We start from the raw sequence: 24,333 nt of genomic DNA, 5'->3' as shown, positions 1-24,333 counted from the left end.
GTTCACGATAAGGCAGGCTCCAGAGCTATCAGTTTAACAACAACATCGCATCGTCATCATCACTTCTGCCAGAGCCTGCCAAATTCGACAATCCGACTTGTCCAACTCGATCGCGAAATCTCCCGTACCGTTATGATACCTACGCAAATACACCATCTGCGCTGATGGCTCCGCCCGCGAAGCGCCGCCGGCGCAATGTCGTTGAAGCTTCAGACGATGAAGACGAACAACCCCGTGCAAACACCCTGAACAAATTCCTAATCTCCTCACCGAGCTCTCCTACGAAAACTCGCGTCCCTACAGCTTCTCCTAGCCCTACAAAACCCAAGATCCTTAACAACAAACCAGCCAACAATGGTTCTCTTCGTCTACCCCGTCGAGCGCATCAGAGCCAGCGCAACAGCACGAGTCCGAGCACGAAACGAACGAAAGATGTTGGCAAAGCAGCCGATAAGGGAAAGACAGCAGATCTAAAGACGCTTTTCTCAAACCAGGCACAGAGGGCTGCAAAGACTGGGGCGAGCGATAGACGATCTGTTCCTCTTGACGATATTATCAGTGATCCTATTTCAGAAGACGACGATATTTCAGAGCAAAAAGCAAGTTCTTCGAGTTTGGTCGGCCAACATGCTAAGAAGAGGCTCCGAAATGATTCACAACCACCATTCCCAACTCCACCACTCAGCGCTAGCCAGAAGTTCATCAAACCTCCAAAACAAACACCCCTTGCTACGGCCAACGACGATTCGCGACCGTGGTCAGAACGATTTGGACCGCGGAACCTAGAGGAACTCGCCGTACACAAGAAGAAAGTGTCCGACGTGAGAAGATGGTTAGAGGACGTGATAGGGGGACGTATGCGACAGCGTTTGCTCATCCTGAAAGGCGCAGCTGGGTCCGGAAAGACGACAACAATGCGACTTTTGGCAAATGACATGGGATCTGAGCTTCTTGAATGGCGAAATCCAACGGGAAGCTCTGGGTTGGGGTTTGTTTCCGCATCGGCGCAATTCGAAGAGTTTCTTGGTCGTGGTGGGAAATTTGGAGCACTGGACACAGATGATCCGGTACCAACACCCAGTCAAAGCAGCTCTCAAGCTGTCCGAAAGAACGATTCTAAACGTATTATACTCATCGAAGAGTTTCCAAACACGTTCCAAAGGTCCTCGACGGCTTTGACATCGTTTCGCAACACCATTCTGCAGTACCTTGCTGCCAACACACCTTCTCTATCCACGTTTGGGAAGCCTTCTCAGCAGGAACCTGTGACACCGGTAGTGATGATTATTTCGGAGACACATCTTACCACGACATCCGCTTCGGCGGACAGTTTTACTGCTCATCGACTCCTTGGCCCCGAAATATTGCAGCACCCAGGGGTTGGTATGATCGAGTTCAACGCCATCGCGCCCTCGTTACTTCTCAAAGCGCTCGAACTGATCGTTCAAAAAGAAGCACGAAAATCAGGACGACGAAAAACACCAGGTCCCCTAGTATTAAAGCGCCTCGGGGAAATCGGAGACATCAGAAACGCTGCCTCATCGCTCGAGTTTCTCTGCTTGAAGGGTGATCAACAGGGCGACTGGGGCAACAAAGTTGCCTTCTCAAAACAGTCCAAGGGTGTAAAGGATTCTATCAAGCTCACACAGGGCGAAGAGGAGAGTCTCGAGTTGATATCGCAACGTGAGGCCAGTCTGGGTATTTTCCACGCTGTCGGAAAGGTGGTATACAACAAGAGAGACGAATTTGCTCCACGCGATGACACTACAGAAAGACTACCGGGTTTTCTTTCGCAACATTCACGGCCAAAGCGGTCAGAAGTCAACGTGGACGCTCTCATTGATGAGACTGGTACCGACACGCATACTTTTGTCTCAGCATTACATGAAAATTATGTTCTATCATGCGAGAGCACAGATCCTATGGACTTGTCGACACCAATGGACTACATCAACGACTGTATCGAGTACCTTTCTCAAGCCGACCTCCTTTCGCCATCAAGGGATATCTTCTTCGGTGGCAGAGGCGGCTTCTCAGGTCCAGATTCTGGTAGCCATGTGCTGCGGCAGGATGAAATAACATTTCAGGTCGCTGTCCGTGGCATGCTATTCTCTCTTCCCAATCCTGTTAAACGCAAGTCGTCTTCCATGTCTAAAGGTAGCGACGCTTTCAAAATGTTCTACCCAACTAGTCTGAAACTCTGGCGAGCGAAGGAAGAACTGGAGAGTTTCGTGGATATGTGGTCTACGAAGCTTCTCAAAGGCGACGACGGTGCTACCAAGAACCTCACAGATGGTGCTACAGCGTTCCGCCGCCCGCAACAAAGCTCGGATGATATTTCATGGATGCAGCGCAAGCAACAGAACCGACAGGCTGCTTTAAGTCAGCAGAAGCAAGAGGAGGATGAGCCCGATAACGCACCCCTACTCTCACTCGGCAGCGCAGCTCGACGTGAAATGCTCCTCGAACGTCTACCATACATGACTCACATCGCGCGTGCACGCAAGACTTCGACCTTCCGTCTGCGCGATCTCGAAAAAGTAGTCGCCTTCAAGGGCATCAACGCACCAGACGATGAGTCCGACGCGGATGACGATATGCCACTCGGGGAAGCATGGGCGACAGACAAGCCCTCGGAAGAGATGAGTCCTCGGAAGAAGCGCGCGGGAGTAAAGGACGGCAACGTCACTGGGTTACTTGCTCAGAAATTGGTGCTTAGCGATGATGATATCGAAGACTAATGAAGGGGGTTAAGGGGTAATGGGGCCGGTGTGTATAGAAACAAGGCGATTTGCGATTCATCTGATTTTGATCTGCGTTTTGGGTCGGAATGACAACAATGGAACGGAGCAAAGGGAATAGATAATTCTGGTCGGGCTCGCATTCTCACGCACAGATGCGTTTGAGTGAGATAGAGACAAAATAAACAGGGACACGAAGACATGTTTCAAATATTTCAAAATCATCATCATTCACGTTGAAGTGAGCGTCTGGGCGCAACGTTAAGTCTATCATATATACAACAACACAATCGTAAAGATTGCAATTTCTGGGAATCCCTCTTTCACATGCCAAGTTCCGCAAGCCATGTCTTTACTTTTCCGGTTCCATTTTCATAACCAACATTCAAAAACAAAATATCACATCAGGTATCGCTTAGTGGTGGAACAGACGAATGCTCTGCTCAACAAAGGTAATGCCCAGCTTCTCGGCGGTGTCGAAGACGGCGGCATCGTTCTGGCTGCCGCCGGGAGCAGCAACGTACTTGGCTCCTGATTGAGCAACGCGGAAGACATTGTCAATGAAGGGGAAGAAAGCATCGCTGGAGACGCAGACGTCCTTGAGCTGCTTCATCCAAGCCTCACGCTCCTCGGCAGTGAAGGCAGCGGGGACCTCCTCGAAGACACCCTCGAAAGCCTCACGCTCAGGGCCGTCCTTAGGGAGTTGACCGCTGACGAGCAGGTCGATGGCGTTGCTCTTGTCGGGACGCTTGGTGCCCTTCTTCCACTTAATGCCGAGAACGCGCTCGTGGAAGCGCATCCACCAGTTGTCGGCCTTGTCGCCAGCAAGTCGGGTGCAGTGAATTCGGGACTGCTGTCCAGCACCGAGACCAACAACCTGTCCGTTGTAGGCGTAGCAAACAGAGTTGCTCTGAGTATACTTAAGAGTGATGGTAGCGATGGTAAGATCGCGGGCAGCGCTCTCGGGGAGAGAAGCAGTGTCCTTAGGGGTGATGATGGTGCTGAAGTGCTTGGGAGTGATCTCAACATCGTTGCGGTGCTGCTGGAGGTTGATACCGTAAACGGTACGGGTCTCGGTAGCAGGGGGGTTGTACTCGGGGTCGATCTGGAGGACGAGGTATCGGCCACCCTTCTTCTTCTTGAGGATCTCAAGAGCGGCATCCTCGTAACCAGGGGCAATGACACCGTCAGAGACCTCCTTGGAGATGATGCGAGCGGTAGGAACATCGACGACGTCGCTAAGAGCAATCATGTCACCGAAGCTGCTCATGCGATCGGCACCACGGGCGCGAGCGTAGGCCTGGGCAAGGCTAGACTCGTCAATGCCCTCAATATCGTGGACAAAGTAGACCTTCTTCTCCTCCTCAGTGAGAGGGAGACCAATGGCAGCACCAGCAGGAGAAACGTGCTTGAAACTGGCAGCGGCGGGCTTGCCGAGAGCCTTCTTAAGCTCCTTAACAAGAGGCCAGGCGTTCAAGGCATCGAGGAGGTTGATGTAACCGGGAGAGCCGCAAAGGGTCTTGAAGGGGAGGTTGCCCTCGGAGACGTAGGCGGCAGCGGGCTTCTGGTGGGGGTTGGCGCCGTATCGGAGAGCGCTGTACTGGTCGCCGTTGCCAGCATACTCCTTGCGGAAGAACTGGGAGATGGCGGCATCGTAATCGGCAGTGTGCTCGAAGGCCTTGAGGGCGTATCGGTTGCGGCTGCTCTCGGTGATCTCGCCCTTCTCGAGCTCCTTAAGGAAACCAGCGTAGTCGTTGGGGTCGCTGAGGATGGTAACTCGCTTGTGGTTCTTGGCGGCAGCGCGGATAAGAGTAACACCACCAATGTCGATTTCCTCAACAGCCTCGGGGATGCTGACGTTGATCTTGGCGACAGTGTCCTTGAAGGGGTACAGGTTGCAGATGACGTAGTCAACCTTGTTGATGTTCTGATCGGCGAGGTCCTTCTCGTCAGAGGCGAGATCTCGGGCCAGGATACCAGCGTGGACGGCAGGGTGCAGAGTCTTGACGCGACCAGCAAGCATCTCAGGGGCCTTGGTGATGGCAAACGTCCCTGTAAAGGTCAATTAGCTCTATTGTCGCATAAAACAAGGAATTGGGTTCACGTACTCGACAGGGAAGCCCGACTCTCGGATCATCTTGGAGGTACCTCCAGAGGCGAGAATGCGAACATTCTGCTGGACAAGACCCTTGGCCAGGTCCAAGAGACCAGTCTTGTCGTAGACAGAGACGATGGCGATCTTCTGCTGAGAGGACATCTTGGAAGCTAGAAGAGAGAAGCTTTTGGGAGAGGAAGAAGAAAAAAGACGAGGAACAGAAGGGGTCGAAGGAGAAAAAGAAAAAGAAAAAGAAAAAGAAGAAAAGCTGTAAGTGGGAAGCAAGCGCCTCATTCGGGTGCGGATTGGGCTGCTGGCGAGTAAGGCAAGACCAAATGGAAAAAAGTTTGGCGGGGTAGTAGCGATTTCGCAATAGAAGGAACTGAGGGGGCGGGGCAGGAGCAGAAAAAACGAACCCGCACTTAAGCGTGGGCCTTTTGAAGGATCAATAGTTTCCAATACCAGAAGTAGAAGCTATTTGCAATTATTAATTTTTTACAGGGGAAATCAGCCTTACAACCTGGTCATAGCTCTTGAATATGACGAGGTAGAATGCGGAGGTGACTCTCTAAATATTTGAGGGGAAACTATTGCTTTTGGGAGGGGATGAAGCTTCTGCGACGTTATCACCGGCAGTCAAAGCTTCCCGGATTGAGTTCGTAGCTTCTGACTAGCCTAAAGTTTTTGCTATGATGTCGTGGCAAACCCTCCGTCATCGCACGGCGCAAAGGAACTTTTTTTCTTCTTATCTCTGGGTTGCTGATAGTGATACTGACTTTACAGTAAAAAGCAAAAAGGAAACGTTTGATGAGACTGGGACTCGAACCCAGGAGGATTGCTCCACCAGGAAATTGGTGTTAAGGTTAACCTTAACCTGGCGCCATAACCAACTCGGCCATCTCACCAATGGTCGTTGTTGAAGACAGCACTGAGTTTGGGAATCATATACCTAAAACCAGACTCTCTTCACGAGGCATCACCATCTCGTCAAGTATCAATAGCCTGGTCTGAAATGAGGGTTTCTCCTCTAGCTTGTTTTCATTTGCTAAACTGATTCAATGTTTGTAGGACGAAGGATGCTGTGTTACTGGTTGTACACTGTTCACCAAGGTACTTACCCTGTATATAACAAATCAAGGTAGTTGGGTATCTGTTTTTCTTGACAGTGACTTTCTATTGAATTCAATAACCATAGAATCACTGCATAAAAGAAAAGACTATTTATATAGATATATCAAAGCTATAAGTATCGCGTATCACGCATCTTGTAGAGGTTTGCTTTTCAGATTGGTCTCGTGACGCTTGTTGGCTGTCTTGCTGATCACTGACATCCATACCCAGACAATCAATAGTATGAACAATAAGCGATCACGCGGGTACGTGTGTTGGCGTAGACCCCATACATTCATAGCGGTGTATTAGAGACTGTGAATAGCTATTCCAATCTGAACAAATTATTTGAGTCGTTGCGCGCAATCTAAAACCCCATCTCCCAACGGTTCTAAAGTATAAGCGAACTGACAGAATTGACCTCTGTACTTACAGCGCTGTAGCCTACCGACCTCCAGGCTGCTTACACCTAACCTACGCCATCAGCTCACCCCTCCCGCCACTTCCTACGTACCTCATTCACACGACCGAAACAACGACACCAAAACACCTTTCATCATGACACGCAAGAAGCTCAGTATACTATGCTTCGGTGACTCCCTAACTTCCGGCTATTACTGCTATGGAATGGGATCTCATCCATATGCTATCAAGCTGGAGGACCGACTTTCAGGGACCTTCCCGGAAGTGGACTTTGACATCGCGGTAAACGGCGTCCCTGGCGATGTGGCCTCTTTTGAAGCATGGTATATAAGATTCAAAGAAGCTTGTATGTAATCGTCCTTCCTGTTGATTTCCGACCATAAGCTGAAATGCGCAGTGAGCAAGAAGGCATATGACTGGGTTATTGTCCTTGGCGGTACCAAGTGAGTAGTCTACCGACAAAGCCTTATAACCGTTCAGATCAAAAGCTAATAGTAAAATCTACAGCGACATAGGATATGGTATACCAACAGAGAAGATCTTCTCATCTCTCACAAAAACCTACGACTTGGCTCGTGGTAAAGGTTCCAAAGTCCTTGCACTCACTGTCCCAGAGTGCGGCTCAAAGTACGCGAAAGCCACGGCAACGAGAAATGAGCTCAACAAAAGTATTCTCAATCACAAAAAGACTAAGTTGTAAGTAGAAGCGCACATCATACAGCTTCATCACTCTATTACACAAGACTAACCGTCGACAGCTACGCATTCGACCTCAAATCCAAGATCCCATATCATGCACTCTCAAGACAAGATTGCGACAGATACTGGGACGATGGCTTGCATTTGAAAGAAGAGGGCTACGACTGGATGGGCAATCACACAGCCGACGCCATGATCGATATTCTATGGCATGAAGGCACATTTGAGCAGCCGTCAGAAGTATCCGTGGTGGAAGAAGAACAGCTCGAGTTTGACGAAGAGGATGGTAACCCACGGAATATCGACGAAGGCTATATCGTCGTCCGCAAGAAAGACTTGGACTAAACGGTTCGGCGTACAGGTTAGAACTGCGGCTTGGATTTCGGCATTGGATAACGACTTGGGGACTTGGTATGATACTAATGGATACACGACACCTGTGGAATGACATTGCTATAGATAGCATAGAGGATGGCCAGTATAGCGGTGGCCGATTTGGATACCCATATAAGCCCCAAGCGGCATCAATATCTTCTATCGCACCCCTGCGAGGCAAAGAATTTCACCTTGGACTAGCAGAATAAATATGATGTTCATGTGCAGACATCGTGAGATCGAACCCTTCCCGACTTGGGACGGGTTCGATTTTTGCCATTTTCACAAATTCATTGGCAAAGATGAGATACTTGTCGTTGCTTTGTTACAGCAAAGGAGAAGGGGATTTTGACGGAGCAGAGAATACCGCGATGGGTAACTCGCCATTATACAGTACTCACAGATATGGTCTCGATGGCGTTAAGAATTCCACTGCGTAAGAGTCCAATTGATGCTTTTATATATCTTTACTTTACTAGAGTCCGCAATGACTACAACGCGCAGTCTTTCACAGCATGATCGATCTGTATTGTGTTTTGAATCCCTCTATTAAACCCGGGGTATATGTATTCGCTCGCATTACGACATTTCGACCCAAAAAAAGAAATACTGTTTCAAAGAAAATGTCGTCAGATCACACCAAAGCCGGAGTTCATCTCAATCATGACCCAAGATTCGAATGCTGAAACCCGTAGATATGCGAGGGTTCACCATTTGTCTCTTCAACCACATATCACTGCCAGTTAAACACCACACTTCATTAGCACACTTCTGAGACCGATGGTCAGTTGAAAGGAGGAGTTCAATATTCAAACCCACATAATATGGAGAGGAGTTGCTTTTCAAGACACCATGAAGTCTATAGCGATTTAAGCCAGGACTTGTTCAAGAGTGCTTGTAATTGTCGTGGTTCAATGTACCTGGTATCATCAAAGATAAGACAATTTCATAACGCCCAGCCCAATGCTTTTCCATCACTTCGTGAAGATACAAATTCCACGCCAGTTATTATTATTACGTATTAGCCAACATGAGGCTGTGTTTTTCAGCCCAATTCCCAGGACTCGCCCCAAATCTCGTTCAGGTTGATTCCCAACAACTCCAAACTTGGATCCAGGTTGAAGGGCTGAGTGGGGTCCCCTCCCATCATCCACGGAGCCTGGGTCGGATCGATCGGAGCGGCGACGGGCATCGTTGGCGTAAACGAGAAAGGGGTCACCGACTGGATACCAATATTAGGAAATGCCCTGCCTTGGAAGTCGAGCTTCATTACCTTTGGCCGGTCATGCAGCGGTATGTTGGGCGTAGGCCCAGGTCCCATGTTGCCTTGTGGCACGCCGTTCATGGCAGCTGCCAGATGTTCCCCGGACACAGGAGGCTCCTGGTTAGCAAGGAGACGATAGTGCAAGTTGACGAATCGCTCTGCTGATGTCGACTTGGCGACTTCGGGCTCCTTGGTTCCCAGGTGGGCCTCGAGTAATCCCAGTGCTGCGCACATAATAGAATATCCCCATGGTTCATTATTTCCACACCGCAGAAGACGGTCCTCCTTCATCGCGATACACTTCTCAATCAACTTCAGTGTATGATGTGAATTAATCATAATCATGTTGGTGGAACCCCTCGGCTGTAACATTGTAACGCTGCAAAGGTTGATAGCTGTAGTAAGGGCATCTTCTCGGAGGAAGTTAAGACTGCGAACGCCCTGCTCATATAGTTTATCATGCAATAAAACGATATCTCGCGCTGCGTTATAGTATATGATTTCGGAGTACTGGTATTTCGAGTTTTGCTTGCGAAGCTTGAGGTAGGGTTGATGCAAGGGGATGATGTATTGCCTTAGCTGAACGTGCAGCAGAGTGTATGCGATCAATGGATTTTTCTTCCCCTTGGTGTTGTCCACATTCGTGTCCCAAGAAGGAAGAGCATCGATTTCATGTGTCAAGTCATTGGTGTATCGAATAACTTGGTCATAGTCTATCTCAGACATTGGACCCGTCAAAAGACGGCTGAGTTCCAGTCGCAAAGGTAGACTTTGACGAGCCAAATGCTGAAATGAGGAGAAGGTATAATCCTTGACAGGCTTTGATGGCGGAAGCACAGTTGTGCTTTCATCGAAGTCGTCATCATCCAAGTTTCGAGGTGCATTGGTATCGTAGTGAAGCTGGCTCACGAGTGTAGGAAGACAGTGGTCAAAGGAGGCCTGCATATCAAACTCCTGCACTGTTGCCCAGATTCTTCGGCGCATTTCTTGATGGAAGACTGTGATCTTGGCCGCCATGTGACTTGGCTCGCGGTGTAAGCCGACGGCAATTCCATCTTGGATCAATGCCCCAGAGCCCGTCCAGAAACGCTTCTTCTTGATAGTATTGACCCGCTTACCAAGGTACAGTAGGCAAGCTACCTGATAGTGAATTAAACGTCTGTGTTTTTGACTCTGCTTCGATGACCATTCATCACATGCTTTGATCCAACGTTCTGCCCAGTGACGTGCATTTGACATCATGCCGATGAACTTTAAACTCTCATGAGTGTGGACACAGCTTGCTACCGCCATCATGGAAAGAATGAGCGCTGTAAAAGCGGCATAGCGTTTGTTAGATCCAGGTGCCCAGTACTCGGCATATTCTCTTCTGAAAGTGGGAATGTGAACAATTCGATGAACTTGTTCGAATTGGTCGAGGTAAACATCGATAAGAGCATCGGACTCTTCTTTGCTTGGCAACAAAGCCTCGAGCTCTAGATCCGGATCCTCAAAGATCTTCTCGCGATCCTCGCGCCTTCTCTTTCGGTCTTTGCGGTCATGGAGAATGACTGGGCGAAGCCATTCGTCGGCTGTCTCCTTCATGAACGGACATAAGCCGGTCAGCTCAACGAAAGCCATACTAGCATTGTGCGGACCAAAATATCGCGTGCGAAAACCCCTGCCTCGGAAGAATCGAAGCTCTCCCTTCTCGCCCGACATGTTGGTAGCTTCGATAGACTCGTGTACTTCGCGGACCGAAGGGTCCTCGACATTGGCGTTCGCATTGGGGTCATCTTTGTTCTGAGGAGAGGTAGTTGTGCCAGCGATGGTGCTTCCATCGAAAGATGCGCCAGGTCGGGTTATTTGGCTCTTCAGGTGAGCTATCTCAAGCTCTAAACGACGTATGCGATCATGATCTTGGCGTATAAATTCGGGGTCTCGTGGGGACAGTCCCGTAGCGGGATCGACGAAGCGGCGGGAGTCGAGCTGGGCAAAGGGGGGCGGGACTCCCGATGAGGCATTCACAACCTCTCCGTTACGGGATTCGTAGCTACAGCGATCGGGCGTGCCGCTCTTGATGCAACGCTCACACGGAAAGCCTCGGTCACACGACAGCTTTCGGCGACGGCACTCTAGACAGCTGAGGCGGACACGCTGCCGTTTGCGGGCGGGCGGCTGGCCCGAGTCATCTCGGTCCCCATGCTTTCGGTCACCGTCCGAGTCCGGGGTCTCACTTCGGTCTGAGGAAGTCATACCTAATCGATGACAGCAGCGCAGCGCAGGCCGGAGCTTGGTCCAATGCTGTGCGAATACCGATGCGGATGCGGGTGCCTCTCGGAGTTACGAAGGAGAAGGAGGAGAAATCGCTCGATGGGCCGATCCTGAGGGGCATTAGCAAGTGAAAAGAGATATCTTTATCAATCTCATCTGATAACTTTTGCGGAGAAATTTTTGCTTGTACCGAGCGGAGATACGAATGGTCATGTGATCATCTACTCAAAGAAGGTGCAACCTGGACACCATCATGAGTCCAGTTGACTTATTGTAGCAGTTGCGACCGTTAATAAAGTCACATTTATACATCCGAACATTCCGCTGACTTTACTCTCTGATTGCTAATTGCTACATACTGAGAGCTCTCGGAGCTCCGAAGTGACACCATTAGAAGTCGTCAATTAAACACTCAATTTCTCTACATTTTCCTCTTTTCATCGTCTGGATTCAAAACACGTCAACACCAGGGAAGTCATATATTTATCAGAAAAACAAAATATAACGTTGGAGCCATCCTTAAAAAAAAGCAACAAGTAACTGCCAAGGTCTTTCCTTCTCTCAAATTGACAGTACCTTCCACGTGAGCCATCATTAATAATCACACTAAACGCACTACTTCGAAGGCTCTCAAGCTAACATGAGCTATTCAACCTGAAACCATAAAACTGACTCGCATACGGCGGTCAACTTTAACGGCTCCAGAAGAACAAATTTGTTCTGGAAGTGTCTCGGATGGAGTCTCTCGAAGCGGAAACCGATAATCCTCGGCACGGGCGATCAACAGTCGTTCCATTCTCGATGTAACCTCATGAAAGGTTATCATACCCAAACCAGAGAAAGCTCCAAGAGAAGTCTCACGTCTGTTACACTGCAACCATACAGATCACAATTATTGGATATTTGGTCAGCAGAAAGTGCAACCGAATCATACTCTTCGCAGAATCCGTTGCTACCGTCCAGGAACCGCCGTTTCATCTGCAGCTTGTGGGACGACATTTGGTCCAGTTCAGGCGTTAGCCTCAGCCTAAGTCGCCCCAAACAGCACCGGTGCAGAATGATGATTGCATCACAAGAAAGCTTCTGGCCAGTTCAATTGGGATACGATACAATATCAAGTTTGTTATCGAACCTTGAAGCCTCTTGACTACGTATGCCCAACTGTGTTGTGCATGAGGTGAGGCTTAAGGATTGTCCTTGCGCAGACCGCGAGTTTCATTCGATGAACTAAGTCGTGTTCACTCGGGAAACAACTCAGCACTCAGACCGAAATTTCCGAATGAATCTCGATAAACTGGCAGATCGAGGATTTGATGTTGACAACAAATGCACCTGATCCGCCGCCCGGTCCGTGCAGCAGCACGTTTGTTATTTTGAGATGATTGTCAATGCTTGGTTTCCCCATTCATGCCATATCGACAGGGGGCATCATAGCAAAACAGGTATGTAACGACTTACAGAGCCTGAACTAGCCTCATTACAGCTACACGCGGCTGCACGCCTGCCCTACTTAGAGTACAGGACCCCTTGTCCACGTCGATCTGGGGTCTGCTGCATATACTACAAAATAGAAAACTTCCATTCCTCGCAAACATTTCAGCCTCGTCGTGCCTCTTTTGCTGTGTCCACTCTGTTCAAAGTTGCCAAGCCCTAATGCCACTGAATTGGTATGAGGCTCACATCATGGGCAATTTGCTCGCTAGGGCTCATTGCTGGAGTCTTATGCGCCGACAGACCTGAACTATTCAAGGGTTTGCCGGATTGTACTGTAAGTTTGCGCGTATGCTTTTGCGCCGGGAGTAGTGCTGATTCTTGACAGTCTTCATGTCTCGCCTTATACAGCGACTCAATTTCGAATATAGCCGATACTTGCAACAACATAACATTAAGAAATGAAATCGACAATTGCTTTGCGCACGAGTGTTCCGATTTCGAACGTTTTGGTATGGCCAAGTCTGAAGGGCGTAATCGAAAAGATATTAACGGCGTCTAGAAATTGCAAGGATTCATGCCAATGCATGTTCCATAAAACCAAAGGACAGCTTATTCGATCATTACATCCTACTGCTGGCAGAGGTTCCAGCATGGGTTCTTATTTGGCTTCGATTGTACTCGAGTTGGGTTACCTATGAACGGCTTGCCTTGGACGACTATGTGATGACCGTCTGCGGAGTGAGTCAAGGATATGGAGTTTCTCTTGAGCAATCCTAACATGCATCTAGTTCATATATACGGTCTTTGTCCCCCTTGTTCACTTTTGTAAGTACCATTATAACCCAACTCATGCGACTCTTACTCACAAGTGAACCATTAGCATATATAACGACAGGCAATTCGATTGCTTGGAATGCGATCCCTGGAACTATAACAAATGCACTAAAGGTTGGTTGTAAAGTAACAGCTTAAAACGTTAACTCTAACATAAAAGCAGCTTGTTTATATAACCGACATCGCCGAAATAGCCTGCTCTTGTCTGTTAAGAGTCTCGATACTTCTCGTATGCCTCCGCACATCACTCTCCAGCAGCCACATGATAGCGACAGGTATAAGCATCGTATTCACTCTCACTTCGTCTGTTGTTTTGGCCTTACTGAGGGTATTCAAATGTTCGCCAATCGCATTCGCCTGGGAATCATGGGCACTGGATGAAAAGGAGAGAGCAACTGGAGGTTGCTTGCCGCAGGACTCCTTAGCATACGCAGCATGTGCTATCGACATATTTTTGAATATTGTGGTTTTCGGAATGTTGATATCTCTTGTTTCGAGTCGCTTTCCTCGCGGCATAATGTCCTGGCTGAGCAACGCGATTGCACTTTTGTTCGGAGCTTTCGCCCTTGGTGTATCCGGTCTTCGAGCTCAACTCTTGGTGGATTACTTTACAAAAATGCAGCCAGTGTGGAAATATCACGACCGAGTTATCTGGATGGACGTTGAAATCGCCATCTTAATTATCTGGGCATGCTTGCCCGTCTGGCAGTCCTTCGCCGATTCCGACCCCCGCGATACGGATGTGCAGAATCAAGCAACGCTATTGATCTCGAATACCGACAACCCCAAGGCTAGGCGACTGAGTTCGAAGTCAACGAAGACAGCTATACGCAGCACTGGATTTCTGGGAATGTTAACAAGGGCTCGCACGAAGAAACTATTTGAACCGACCTTGCATCTGGGAGACAAGACATATGGAAATGTTAGGACAGAGATTCAAGGAGGCCAAAGGTTCTCCATGATTTCACAGTTCACAGGCTTGATTGGCATCCAGGTTAAGACCAGGACGATTCGCCGCGTGGAAGACAACGAGTGGGATGCGGAAAAAGGAGTCGCCAGAGAGAATATACGAATGGCTAACGACTAATGAAATTGGACTACCTTATTTGTAATTTTTAACATAGACTAAGATATCTCGCGAGAAATTGAATTAAAACGATAATACTCATTCCGCTTTGCTCAACGGGTGCGAACTTCCTACCTGCCTATACATGGACATGGATATCATGGGGTAGCTGGCTTCAACAGTTGAGCCTCAAGTTCCACTTTGAACGACATGTCATACTGGGCATCATGTAAATGGGTTTCCATGAAAAGGCACTCTATAAATGGGACGCTTATGTTCAACTGTATTAAAACCATGCTTTTGTAAAGCACTCTCACTGATCTAGGTAGGTTCAGTACGAGATAGCCCTTGCGACCGCGATCTTTTTGAGCCTAGTTTTCAGAACGGCGTGTTACGGGGGAGACGAAAATTGCTTTTCAAAAGCAGGCGACTCGTCCTCGGCGTGTATGGTAGATGCAGGATAGTCTGGGTCTGATTTTGCAGCTGCCTGGCACTGTCAACCGAGTGGCCGTTCTTTCAATTACCTGCATCACCCACCCCTCTCCTACTAGCATCAATCGTTACCACAGCACCGCAACCTACACTTAACTTCCACATCAACACATCTTCTACACATCCTCTCCTTATATTCTCCTCGTCCTCCCCTCACCTTCTCAAGCCGTAGGCATGGCTTTAACTCAACTTTGTCCGGTTTAGCACTACCTCCCAAGTTGCCGTTCTGCATGGAACTCCCTCCATCGCATGCCACAACCAGTATTTCACGATTCACTGCACTTCCAGCCGAAACTCGTTCGAAAGGCATCAATCTTGACTCAAGCCGTATTTATCAAGATACAAATACCGCTGGAAACGACGCCCCCGTGCTTTTCCCTTGCGTTGCCAACACCACCACCTTTCCTTCGTTCGATACAATAATAGCACATCCTGTAGCCTCTGATCTTGTTCCTCAGCTGGCTTAAGATGAAAGAAACTGCACCGAGCCCCAGCCCGCCTGTCGAACCTGGTAAGTCCATCCCCTCGCCTTCTATTCACCAAATATATACTAAAGCTCTGAAAGGTCGCGGTCGTCGTGTAGATCGGTCTGAACCGCCTAGACCTGAACTTGACCCTGCCGATGAACCTTCTCAAGCTTCTGGAGTACGCGGATCACGAGACTATCGTGAAGCCATCGACCTTACCGACGATCGTTCTCGATCTCCTAACTTCCGCAAGTCTCGAGATCATCGTGGACGTGGTCAAGGTCGCCGTGAGCGCGTTAGAGAGCCTGTCACTCCTGAAGTACTTGCACGGTTGAATGGTGTGGCCTATGACCGCCAGCCATACACTCCCATTAGAGCTCACCACCAGCTTGTGGCTGAGGAAAAGCAGAAACTAGACGACTGGCTTTGCCGATCTTCCATGGTTACAGATCCCAACATATGTGTTACTAACGAGGATTTTCGCCGCTACCTTGACGCAATCTTTGAAGACTGGTCCTCAGAGTCATCGGTTCCTAAAGGTCCCGACCATCTCCACTAGTCGGATTCTAAGCCTGTCTTCTGCAGTGTCAGTTTTGATCACGAAATGGACGGGTCCATTTTTATTCAGAAAGACTGTAACGGTTCTAAGGTCCCCTATGATATCATCTCATTCACACCGGGTTTTCATAGAGTGGAAGTCCATGACCAGGCTATTGCCGAATACGACCATCACGAGCTGCAGCGTATCAGACGCCACAACACCGCTATCATTGTTGCTTGTGCTCGCCGTGCAATCAAAACCTGGGCTCAGCGCGGCACTGAGCCTGGCCCCGACTTGGACGTTCGAGAGCCCCGGGGTCTCCGGATATCCGTATTTGCTAGAGATCGCGTCGTATCAGCAGGGGAGGCTCTGGTGGAAGTTGGCAGGCGGCTCATCCGAGAAAGCGTTCTACCAGCTCCTCGTGCCCCTTATATTGCTTACGACATCGGCTGATCGACAATCACCCGCTGACCTACCTGGGGAGTTCCCTTTCAGATCCTCGGCTGGTACGATATAATCAAAGGGATAGTTGAAGCTAATATATCTCGGTCATTTTGGGGCCCATTGCCGTGTGTGCAAATCTCAGCGTGAAGTGACTAAATTGATTGTTATCTATTATATCCAGTATTGGAACACAGTTGGGACTTGGAAGCCTCTCGTCTGCCGATGCAGAGATGGAGAGCGTAACTACCCTTAACAGCTCAATATATATTTAACAAATGAGACTGTATCAAAAGGAGCGCTACCGGAGCCATCATTATAAGGTCGAGTTCGTACATAGCCAGAAAACGTACAAGACTAGGTCAGCCAACGGGACAAAAGCGACAAGAAAAACCATTAGATTGGTAACGTTCGGTCAGAGTACAGAAAGAACCATATATGTGTAGAATAAGACAGGTGAGAATAACGAAAGGTAAGTAGTGACAGAAAGGCTGCGCAGAAAGGCTGAGCGATAGAACACGCATAAACGAAACGATCCCAGACAAGAAGTAAATTTAATCGAAGGTGTTTGAAGTATTAATAGAAGCAATTACCAGGCACACTGAAGTCGAGGTTTTGCGGCATCGCGATAAACTTGGTGTCAAATTGCTGGTATGACGCATCGTCTCCTACAGAAGTGGCCGAGCTATCGCCAGCTTGATAAGTATCTGAGGAATCTGAGAACTCTGAGAATTCTGGGGGAAATGGATCCTGGATAACGACTCCCTGGTCAATATCGTGAAAGTCGAATGGTTCCTCTTCGTACAGGTCCGAATTGAACGGATCAATTAAGTCGAAGAGTCCAAGAGTATCGGCTGCGTTGGAGGTTTCTTCAGAGTCGAGACCTGGATAAGGTAGCAGCCCTGCCAAGATTCGAGGCAATGCTTCCTGCAGACTTTCCACGACGTTGATCTTCAACTGAGGTGCGCAATCAATGAATGCTTCTGACACAGTCTTTGCGATTTGTTGCCGAACTGCTGGCTTCGCTTCAACCCAGTGTTTGCGCATACGCTCAATCTCATCAGGGTTGGTGCTTTGAAGTTTGGCGCCCGAGACAGAATTGTCATAGTCTTTATGAATTATTTAGCCGATGTTCGTTCAGAATTTAAGTTGATGGGATATCTTGTATAACTTACAGGGCGAAGGGATGTCAGGGGAATCAGGCTTGACATTGAACAGGATGCCATACCACTCCTTCCACTTTGTGGTTGCTTCCAACCTTGGCCTCCCTTTCAGCTTCTCTGCCTGTTCTTCGTCGTATCCATCGGAAAGGTCTCGTTTAAAGTGACCTGGCTCTTTCACTGGACACGGTGTTTCTGTTCGTTGGTGTTGCTTCAAAGCTTCGGGTTTATTGAAGCGGAGCAGGCATCTAAGACATTGGTGAGAAGGCAGACTGTGTCTTCGCTCTAGATGCTCCCTGTAGAGGTTAGTAAGATTTAGAAAGAATCTTTGTAACGACTTACTTCACTCGTGAAATATCAGTCCATCCTGGGCCACAACAGGTTCTCTCAGCTCCAAATCTCGCAGGGTTATGTTGATGATAGGGGCAAGCAAACCGAGGACGAGTATCATCTTTCGTGGTTTTCGTCCGCTTGCTGTCCCGCTTCCTCCTAGAATCGCCACCACCTTCTTCTTCGTCGTTCTCACTTTCATCTCGACTACTTTGGCCCTTTGATCTCTTCTGACCGGCCGAACGAGATATCGGCTTCCCTGCCTGAGCAGCGCGCGAGGAAGAGTGCGATCCGGAAGTTTGATCGCACCCTTCCTCGAGCGCTTCCAGTCTTTGTTCAACGCATTCTGTGATGACGGCCATCAAACGATCGACGATGGCTTGCTTGCGTCGTTTAACTTCTCTGCCGATACAGTACTTCAAGTAGGCCGCCGACGGGTTCGTAGGCTCGACGTCTGCTTCTCTGAGATCGGCGGCTTGCCTTACACCGGTTACGGGTAAAGGCACGTTGATGAGATTGGTGCAGTCTTCTGCAACCTTGAGGCGGCGACTGGGAGCGGATAGATTGACTTGACCGCTTCTGCGTTGGTATTAGCTACTAGGTCATGCCTCACACAAATTGTATAGAACTCACACAGAGGCAGGAGAACCTCGTTGGCCTTGGCCGCTCTCCTGGTCTTTCCTGACCTGGGACTTGCGTGATCCGCCACTTGACTGTTTCTAGAAAAGCTGTCAGTAAGAGTCGTCGTATATCCCAACGAGAAGGAATCAATACCGTTCGTGAGTCCCGATTCTGAACAGGTTCGGGAGATTCAGAAGATCTCTTAGTTCTAGTTACAATGGCTTGCTTCTCTGAGCCGGACCGAGGCATATCCGGTGCCTGGTAAACCAGACGATGGGCGGTGATGATCGAGTGAAAGTTGAAATGTTGATAGAGCTTTGTTATATGCTTCTTTCCAGAGTGATAACTCTTTCGCAGAGAGGATTGCTTTCGTTGCAAGGAGAATTTTCTTGCTTTGTCCACCACCGCGGGCATTATCAAAGACTAGTAAGCTTGTTCAATTGCATATTTGTCTTGGTGTAGACAGTTGCAATGATGTGGATGAGGGTGGCAAGAATCAATTGTAATGAAGATAGAGAGTTAAAAGAGGAAGAAATAGCAACAATCAATAGTCAACAGCTCGCGACTTTGCATTGCTTAAATAGTTGGGAAGAGCCTCACAAGGTCGCACTTGCCATCTCTGGTCTCGCAATTGCGAACTCCGCAAATCCGAGGACGATTGCCTCATGACGATCGCATAGTGGTAGGACTCGGCTGTGTACTGAATTGATACTGAATGGGTGTAATCGTGAAGCGCCATTACTGGTCAGAGAGGGCGACATCGCAGGTACAAGTGGACAGGGCCCTCTAGACTTATTAGATATGCACGTAAGTAACGAAGCTAAACAGACAATGTATGCCATATATGACTTGCCTGTCAATGCATCAACCCGATCTCACAAATTGAAGGCCTCATTTTGGCGTTGACTGTAAACAAGACGATACCTCTTTGGGCCTCTCCCACGCCTATCAGCTTGCTGCGGCAGACAAGGCGACGGCATAATGGTTCGCAAACAACATCACCAAGCCATTGAGTGGCTGCTCAAGACGCGACCCCCGCGTTTTCGATGCGACTATCAACAGAGTCATGCAGATAAATCATGTTGTGTCAGAAACGAACCGGTTCGATCCGGTTAAGGTACCTGTGAATGATGCATTAGTGGGTGAGGCGAGTGACACACGTTGTCTAACTGAGAGCCTGGTTTGTTTGTAGATAAGCAAATCGGCACGTAGAACTTGATCGGTAATGATACGAATGGACGAAGTTCTTGACTTGATTGTGATTTTGTAATGAGGTGGGTATATATGTCATGAGATCTGATCTATGCATTTGCGTGAACCCATGGGAGAACAAGTGAAATTTCTCCCATCGCCGCCGCATACAGTGGGTTTCTTTGCCGTTGTGTCTTCTCGATTTTATGAGCCGACTCATAGGCATGGCGGAAAAACATTGATGGGCAACTGCCCATCCTGAGTCCCCAGTTCTGAGACTCGTCGGGCTTCCTCCTCAGACTGGCCGTCCCTCCTTTCATGCCAAAGACATCCATCACTGCGCCTTTCCGCTCTTCTCCTGCTTTCGAGCCACAATGCCGTCCACACGCTTGAAAGCTGGGAATCCCTCAAAAAAGCAGTTGGCGATCCAAAGCCACCACTGTCCTGAAAGTCTCTCAACCCCATGTCTCTGCAACTTCCTGTCGAAAAAGAAACACTCAACAACGTGGATTCCAATCACAGGGTAGAAGATAGCCTTGACCAGCCAGTGGAAGAAGGTTGCTCCACCAGGAAAGTTCTCGTTCAACAGCTCCCAGGGGCGCGAACCAGGTTGGATCCACGGCAATGAAGCCGCGCAGAAGAAATAGAAGAGGACAGAGCCTGTAACGACGATTCCGAAGCCCTCTGGTGGTGTGTAGGCTGTGACGATGACGTCGCTAAGACCCAGTGCCTCGCGGGCCGTGTTGGCCATTTCGATGATGCGTTCTTTGACCTCTGCCCAGCTGGCAAGGGGAGGCGTGAAGGGAACGATGTGCTCCTTTCCATCGTTGGACTTGATGGTCATGCCATTGAGATCGATATCCATTAGGACTGGGTCAGAAGCAGCCGAGGCAGAAAGGCGGGCATAGTGACGGAGATAGTAGGAGATTTCTCTGGTGTGGTCCTTGTTCATGTGTGACACGATGCGGTTTCTGCGGGCATCATCTTGAGAAGCCATATTTGGAGTTGGGTAATTCAATCTCTTGACTGTGTAGAAGTGAAGGTGGATGTTTGGTGATAGTGATAGGGGAGGAATATTGGTGAGGAAGAATCCTCGGAAGCCGTCCAAAGTGGACCCATGCTTTTCATGTGAAGATCGACCAACTTGATACTTGGATGAAAAAACATAAAATATATGTTGAATTGTTAGAAAATAAATACTAAGTAAAACAGGAGTTCAATCAATTTAGCCTTTACCGATCACTACTATACCGCTAACCTTTTGACTTTGACATGTCAGATCTTAGAAATGTCCCCGTTGCTGGCTGCCTAGAATTCTTAGTCAGCGAGCATTTATCTGTACAACCTGGTCGTTCACCAACTGACCTCACTCTACCAACATCCACTGTCCAACTGTGCTCGCTGTAAGTTATTGTCTTCAATTTACAATATGTCCGCCCCAACCCTCACTGTATCCGAGATTTTCAAGGACAAGCATTATGCCTCGTGGCCTTTACACTTCTGTGTTGCTATTGGTAATCTCGGTACGCTTCAATATCTGCTGGACAAAGCCACGCCTGATGCTATCAACGAATCCGATGATAAATGGGGAACACCGTTGCATATTTCCATTTACCTTGACAATGAAGATGCTGTGGATATGCTTCTCAAGGCTGGTGCTCGTCCTGCTCGAATGCCCGACTACGTCTACGAGGAATACCACACGACCCCCATTGGGGTCGCTGCCCGCTTGGGCAATATGAATCTCCTCTGGAAGCTCTGGCAGCATGTCGATTTCGAGACGGTAGGTATCGAGAGCTGTTTGGTCGAGGCAGCGGGGTACAGTCAGCCTTCTACAGTTGACGCCATTCTAGGATGGGGTCGTGAGAGGTGGTCCCTTGAGGTTGAGGGCCATGCTTTGAGCGAAGCAGCCAAGCGTTGGAACATTGAGAATATCCGATTTCTTCTCTCCAGATGTTCTTTCGTCCAGGAGAGCCTCGATTCGGCATTGGGTCAAGTACCAGCCACGATTCGTTTCAAGAAAAGACAAACGGATTCTGTCCGTGCTGCACAGTCACAGACAATCAAGCTGCTGATGGACGCTGGGGCCGATCCCTGCAATAGTAAAGCCTTCGTTCGTTCTTCTATGATTCGCGACGAACCACTTCTTGTGCATACTATTGCTTATGAGGATCTTCACAACTGTCTGGAGGCGATGCTCGAAAATGGAACAGACCCGAACGTATCCATCAATGCCCAAGGACAAACTTTGCTGCATTATGTGGCGATTGCAGCACGAGGAAGGATAATGTTCAGGCCGAGACTGACCCTTCCACTGCAAGACCCCAGCGAGGCAGCTTGCAAACTACTTTTCCGCTTCAACGCTTCAGTTCTTCAGCAAGATATGTTTGGAAACACTCCTCTGCACTTTGCTGCAGCTACATCGAACTTATACTTTTTGCAATACATGCTCTCGTCTTTGCCCACCGAGCTGGAAAGAAAGGCCACTCTAAGATTGCGGAATCACCAAGGTGAGTCGTTGCTCCATTTCGCATCCGGCGGGGCGCAGATCAGTATCATGGAATATCTTCTATCTGATGAGGTTGGTCTTCGTGTTGATGAGACTACTTTCAGGGGATGGACCCCGCTTCTGAACGCATTGGCACCTTCATCCACGATAACAGGGTCTAGTAAGTTGGAAGCAGCTCGGCTGCTTCTCGCCCGCGGTGCCGACCCGACTGTGGTCACACACGATGGCTGGACAGCATTACATTGCCTCGCTATAAATTCACGTCTCCCACAACCCGGTGAGTCAGAAAACCTCGTTGGAGAACTTCTATCGAGAGGTGTACTGCTTGATAGCCGAGCGTCGTTTGCCTTTGATGAACACGATCAGTCAAGGCAGGTCCGTAGCAAACAAGGCATCTTATATGGCTGCTTGCAACTACACCATCTTGAAGACCCTAAGTTATATGGTAAGGCTATCCGGTCAGGCCTCACGCCGTTGCACGTTGCTGCCCTTCATGGCACAATTGATGTTGTAAGAGCTTTGCTTAAGCGTGGAGCTGATCCTGCAGCCGAGGATTCAAAGGGAAACTCCCCGGCTAGGTTAGCAGGTGATTCTAAAGAGTTTTGTTATTATAAGGACCAGGAAGATATGATTTCACTATTATTGGAAGCTGGAGGGTCATATTGAGTGCAGGTAGGTGTAAGCTCAACCCAGCTCCCAACTACATTCCAATGCTATACAATAGATAGCAATCAATTTATTCACTTTACATATATGTTAGTTTCAACTACCTTTTTGACTGTCGTACACTTCGCAGCTATTGTAACTATCTTATGCTGGAATCAGGCCCCCATGGTCGGCCTCCCGCATCAAACCAGGCAGGATACGCGTCATTAACAAAATTGCCAAACAAAAGATACTCCAACGAGCTATAATCTCATTCTCCATCATTTTCCTTCCATTGCTCGCTTCGCTAAGATACACAACTCTCCACGATGATCCACCCGACGGTGCTGTACTTGATAGTGAGAGATGCTCCCGAAGCTACAACATCATTCCTGAACTAATCAATTCTTTAGCTCAGCCTTGTGCTTTTGATTATCGCGGTGTTAGTGATTTTGGATCCCGTGCCTTTGAACACTACTGACGTTTGTCTAGTATCGTCCACGTTCGCAGCTCAAGCCTTTCTCTCGCCATCTCTCCCGCCGTCTCTATCATCACGATTATCCTTCCTATCGTCGGCTTCCTCAATACAGCATGTTATCCTACTTTCCGCCGTAACACAAAATCCTCGCCAAACGGTATCGCCCAACTTGGTCCTCTAGTGGTTCAAGTTCTACAGGCCCTCATCGCCACCATCCTCGCAACACTACTCCTCGAGCGTGCCCTGCCGTCAAGCGTGACGAGCTGCATGTTGGATAAACAATGGATGAGCATGTTTCGCGCTCATGACGCAGGCAGTATACGCAAGATTCAAGATGCTTTTGATTGCTGTGGATTAAATTCCGTTCGTGACCGGGCCTACCCGTTCCCTGGCACAGCTCCAAGCAAATGTGCTGAAACTTACGGACGTAGAACGGCGTGTCGTGAACCTTGGCAGGGAGCTTTGCAGACTATGGCACTGTTAGACCTCGCTGTTGTTGTGGGCGTTGGGCTGGTTCAGGTATGTAAACGTCTAGTTTTATTGTGTACGGCTAAATACTAACCAAGGCGCAGATACTAGGCCTTTTCCTTTCCAAAGACGGCGGTAGCTGGCGCAGTACTTGGGGCTTTAATCGCTCTGGAGAGAGAGGCCACCACCGCGAAAGTCGTCGACCACTGTTGATTGACAGGGAAAGAGATGTTGTTGAGGAGGAAGAGGCAGCGCCTGAGCGGCCGGAGAGGGAGTCGCAGGGTTATGGAAGTATGAATGGAGATGAGTCTGGTCCTAGGGTTGTGCCGTCATCGGTTGTGGAGCGTAACAACTGGGCTGATGAGTGATACTATGGTAGCGCAAAGGCAAGCATAGGTGCGAGACAGAAGTTGGCAGAATGCGAATACAAGGCCCTACACTGCCTGCGGCGTCTTGGGAAAGGCAATGTCTCAGCCTAAGGATAGTGTTTCTCCCTTTGCCTTCCTCTCTTACTATGCATCTTGGTATCTATTTTCGAAGAGCCGTTTTTTAATGTTGATAGTGGAGATGTCGCATGACTGAGATACTGCAAGCTGTGTCAGTGTTGGAAGCTGTTACGGTGACAATGGTGGCCCCGAGTCGGTGCGGTTGAGGTTGACTCTTACTTCATATACGAAGAGACTATCGTCGACTACA

At 48.8% G+C, this 24,333-nt stretch overlaps 9 protein-coding genes and 1 non-coding gene across 10 annotated transcripts; 5 read left to right on the top strand and 5 right to left on the bottom strand.

Annotated features, from left to right (window-relative positions):
• Positions 1-46: 46 nt before the first annotated feature.
• B0J16DRAFT_327899 (Rad17 cell cycle checkpoint protein-domain-containing protein) lies at positions 47-2,940 on the top strand. Its single transcript, XM_046126164.1, has one exon. The coding sequence runs from the start codon at positions 165-167 to the stop codon at positions 2,739-2,741; it is 2,577 nt and encodes an 858-aa protein (XP_045988946.1). The 5' UTR covers positions 47-164; the 3' UTR covers positions 2,742-2,940.
• Positions 2,941-2,952: 12 nt separating this feature from the next.
• On the bottom strand, positions 2,953-5,370 carry B0J16DRAFT_327898 (cytidine deaminase-like protein). The gene is made up of 2 exons (XM_046126163.1): positions 4,890-5,370; positions 2,953-4,793 (listed from the first exon to the last, which is right to left on the bottom strand). The coding sequence occupies exons 1-2, from the start codon at positions 5,128-5,130 to the stop codon at positions 3,157-3,159; spliced, it is 1,878 nt and encodes a 625-aa protein (XP_045988945.1). The 5' UTR covers positions 5,131-5,370; the 3' UTR covers positions 2,953-3,156.
• A 271-nt stretch (positions 5,371-5,641) lies between these two features.
• B0J16DRAFT_t9 lies at positions 5,642-5,741 on the bottom strand. The gene has a single exon. It is a non-coding gene; the product is annotated as a tRNA-Leu (tRNA).
• Positions 5,742-6,191: 450 nt separating this feature from the next.
• B0J16DRAFT_408945 (SGNH hydrolase-type esterase domain-containing protein) lies at positions 6,192-7,693 on the top strand. Its single transcript, XM_046133062.1, has 4 exons — positions 6,192-6,715; positions 6,767-6,812; positions 6,877-7,065; positions 7,128-7,693. Exons 1-4 carry the CDS (start codon positions 6,505-6,507, stop codon positions 7,411-7,413), a joined length of 732 nt encoding a protein of 243 aa, XP_045988944.1. The 5' UTR covers positions 6,192-6,504; the 3' UTR covers positions 7,414-7,693.
• Positions 7,694-8,478: 785 nt separating this feature from the next.
• B0J16DRAFT_17010 (uncharacterized protein) lies at positions 8,479-11,097 on the bottom strand. Its single transcript, XM_046122399.1, has one exon. It carries the CDS (start codon positions 10,940-10,942, stop codon positions 8,489-8,491), a length of 2,454 nt encoding a protein of 817 aa, XP_045988943.1. The 5' UTR covers positions 10,943-11,097; the 3' UTR covers positions 8,479-8,488.
• Positions 11,098-12,368: 1,271 nt separating this feature from the next.
• Positions 12,369-14,386, top strand: B0J16DRAFT_16995 (uncharacterized protein). Its single transcript, XM_046122398.1, has 6 exons — positions 12,369-12,728; positions 12,780-12,903; positions 12,954-13,132; positions 13,183-13,219; positions 13,275-13,342; positions 13,392-14,386. The coding sequence occupies exons 1-6, from the start codon at positions 12,630-12,632 to the stop codon at positions 14,313-14,315; spliced, it is 1,431 nt and encodes a 476-aa protein (XP_045988942.1). The 5' UTR covers positions 12,369-12,629; the 3' UTR covers positions 14,316-14,386.
• A 508-nt stretch (positions 14,387-14,894) lies between these two features.
• On the top strand, positions 14,895-16,353 carry B0J16DRAFT_366531 (uncharacterized protein). Its single transcript, XM_046130094.1, has 3 exons — positions 14,895-15,297; positions 15,352-15,766; positions 15,839-16,353. The coding sequence occupies exons 1-3, from the start codon at positions 15,255-15,257 to the stop codon at positions 16,245-16,247; spliced, it is 867 nt and encodes a 288-aa protein (XP_045988941.1). The 5' UTR covers positions 14,895-15,254; the 3' UTR covers positions 16,248-16,353.
• A 44-nt stretch (positions 16,354-16,397) lies between these two features.
• On the bottom strand, positions 16,398-19,040 carry B0J16DRAFT_366530 (uncharacterized protein). Its single transcript, XM_046130093.1, has 5 exons — positions 18,500-19,040; positions 18,359-18,444; positions 17,738-18,304; positions 17,411-17,691; positions 16,398-17,344 (listed from the first exon to the last, which is right to left on the bottom strand). The coding sequence occupies exons 1-5, from the start codon at positions 18,758-18,760 to the stop codon at positions 16,812-16,814; spliced, it is 1,728 nt and encodes a 575-aa protein (XP_045988940.1). The 5' UTR covers positions 18,761-19,040; the 3' UTR covers positions 16,398-16,811.
• A 542-nt stretch (positions 19,041-19,582) lies between these two features.
• Positions 19,583-20,778, bottom strand: B0J16DRAFT_327889 (uncharacterized protein). Its single transcript, XM_046126162.1, has one exon. The coding sequence runs from the start codon at positions 20,532-20,534 to the stop codon at positions 19,872-19,874; it is 663 nt and encodes a 220-aa protein (XP_045988939.1). The 5' UTR covers positions 20,535-20,778; the 3' UTR covers positions 19,583-19,871.
• A 146-nt stretch (positions 20,779-20,924) lies between these two features.
• Positions 20,925-22,770, top strand: B0J16DRAFT_327888 (ankyrin repeat-containing domain protein). Its single transcript, XM_046126161.1, has one exon. The coding sequence runs from the start codon at positions 20,967-20,969 to the stop codon at positions 22,710-22,712; it is 1,746 nt and encodes a 581-aa protein (XP_045988938.1). The 5' UTR covers positions 20,925-20,966; the 3' UTR covers positions 22,713-22,770.
• Positions 22,771-24,333: the final 1,563 nt, after the last annotated feature.

Source organism: Fusarium flagelliforme, assembly GCF_020744385.1.
Source record: "Fusarium flagelliforme strain FIESC 12 MPI-CAGE-AA-0113 chromosome Unknown B0J16scaffold_1, whole genome shotgun sequence".
NCBI classification, from domain to species: Eukaryota; Fungi; Ascomycota; class Sordariomycetes; order Hypocreales; family Nectriaceae; genus Fusarium; species Fusarium flagelliforme.
The sequence above is the reverse complement of the archived record's forward strand: the minus strand, read 5'-3'. Positions and strand labels throughout refer to the sequence as shown.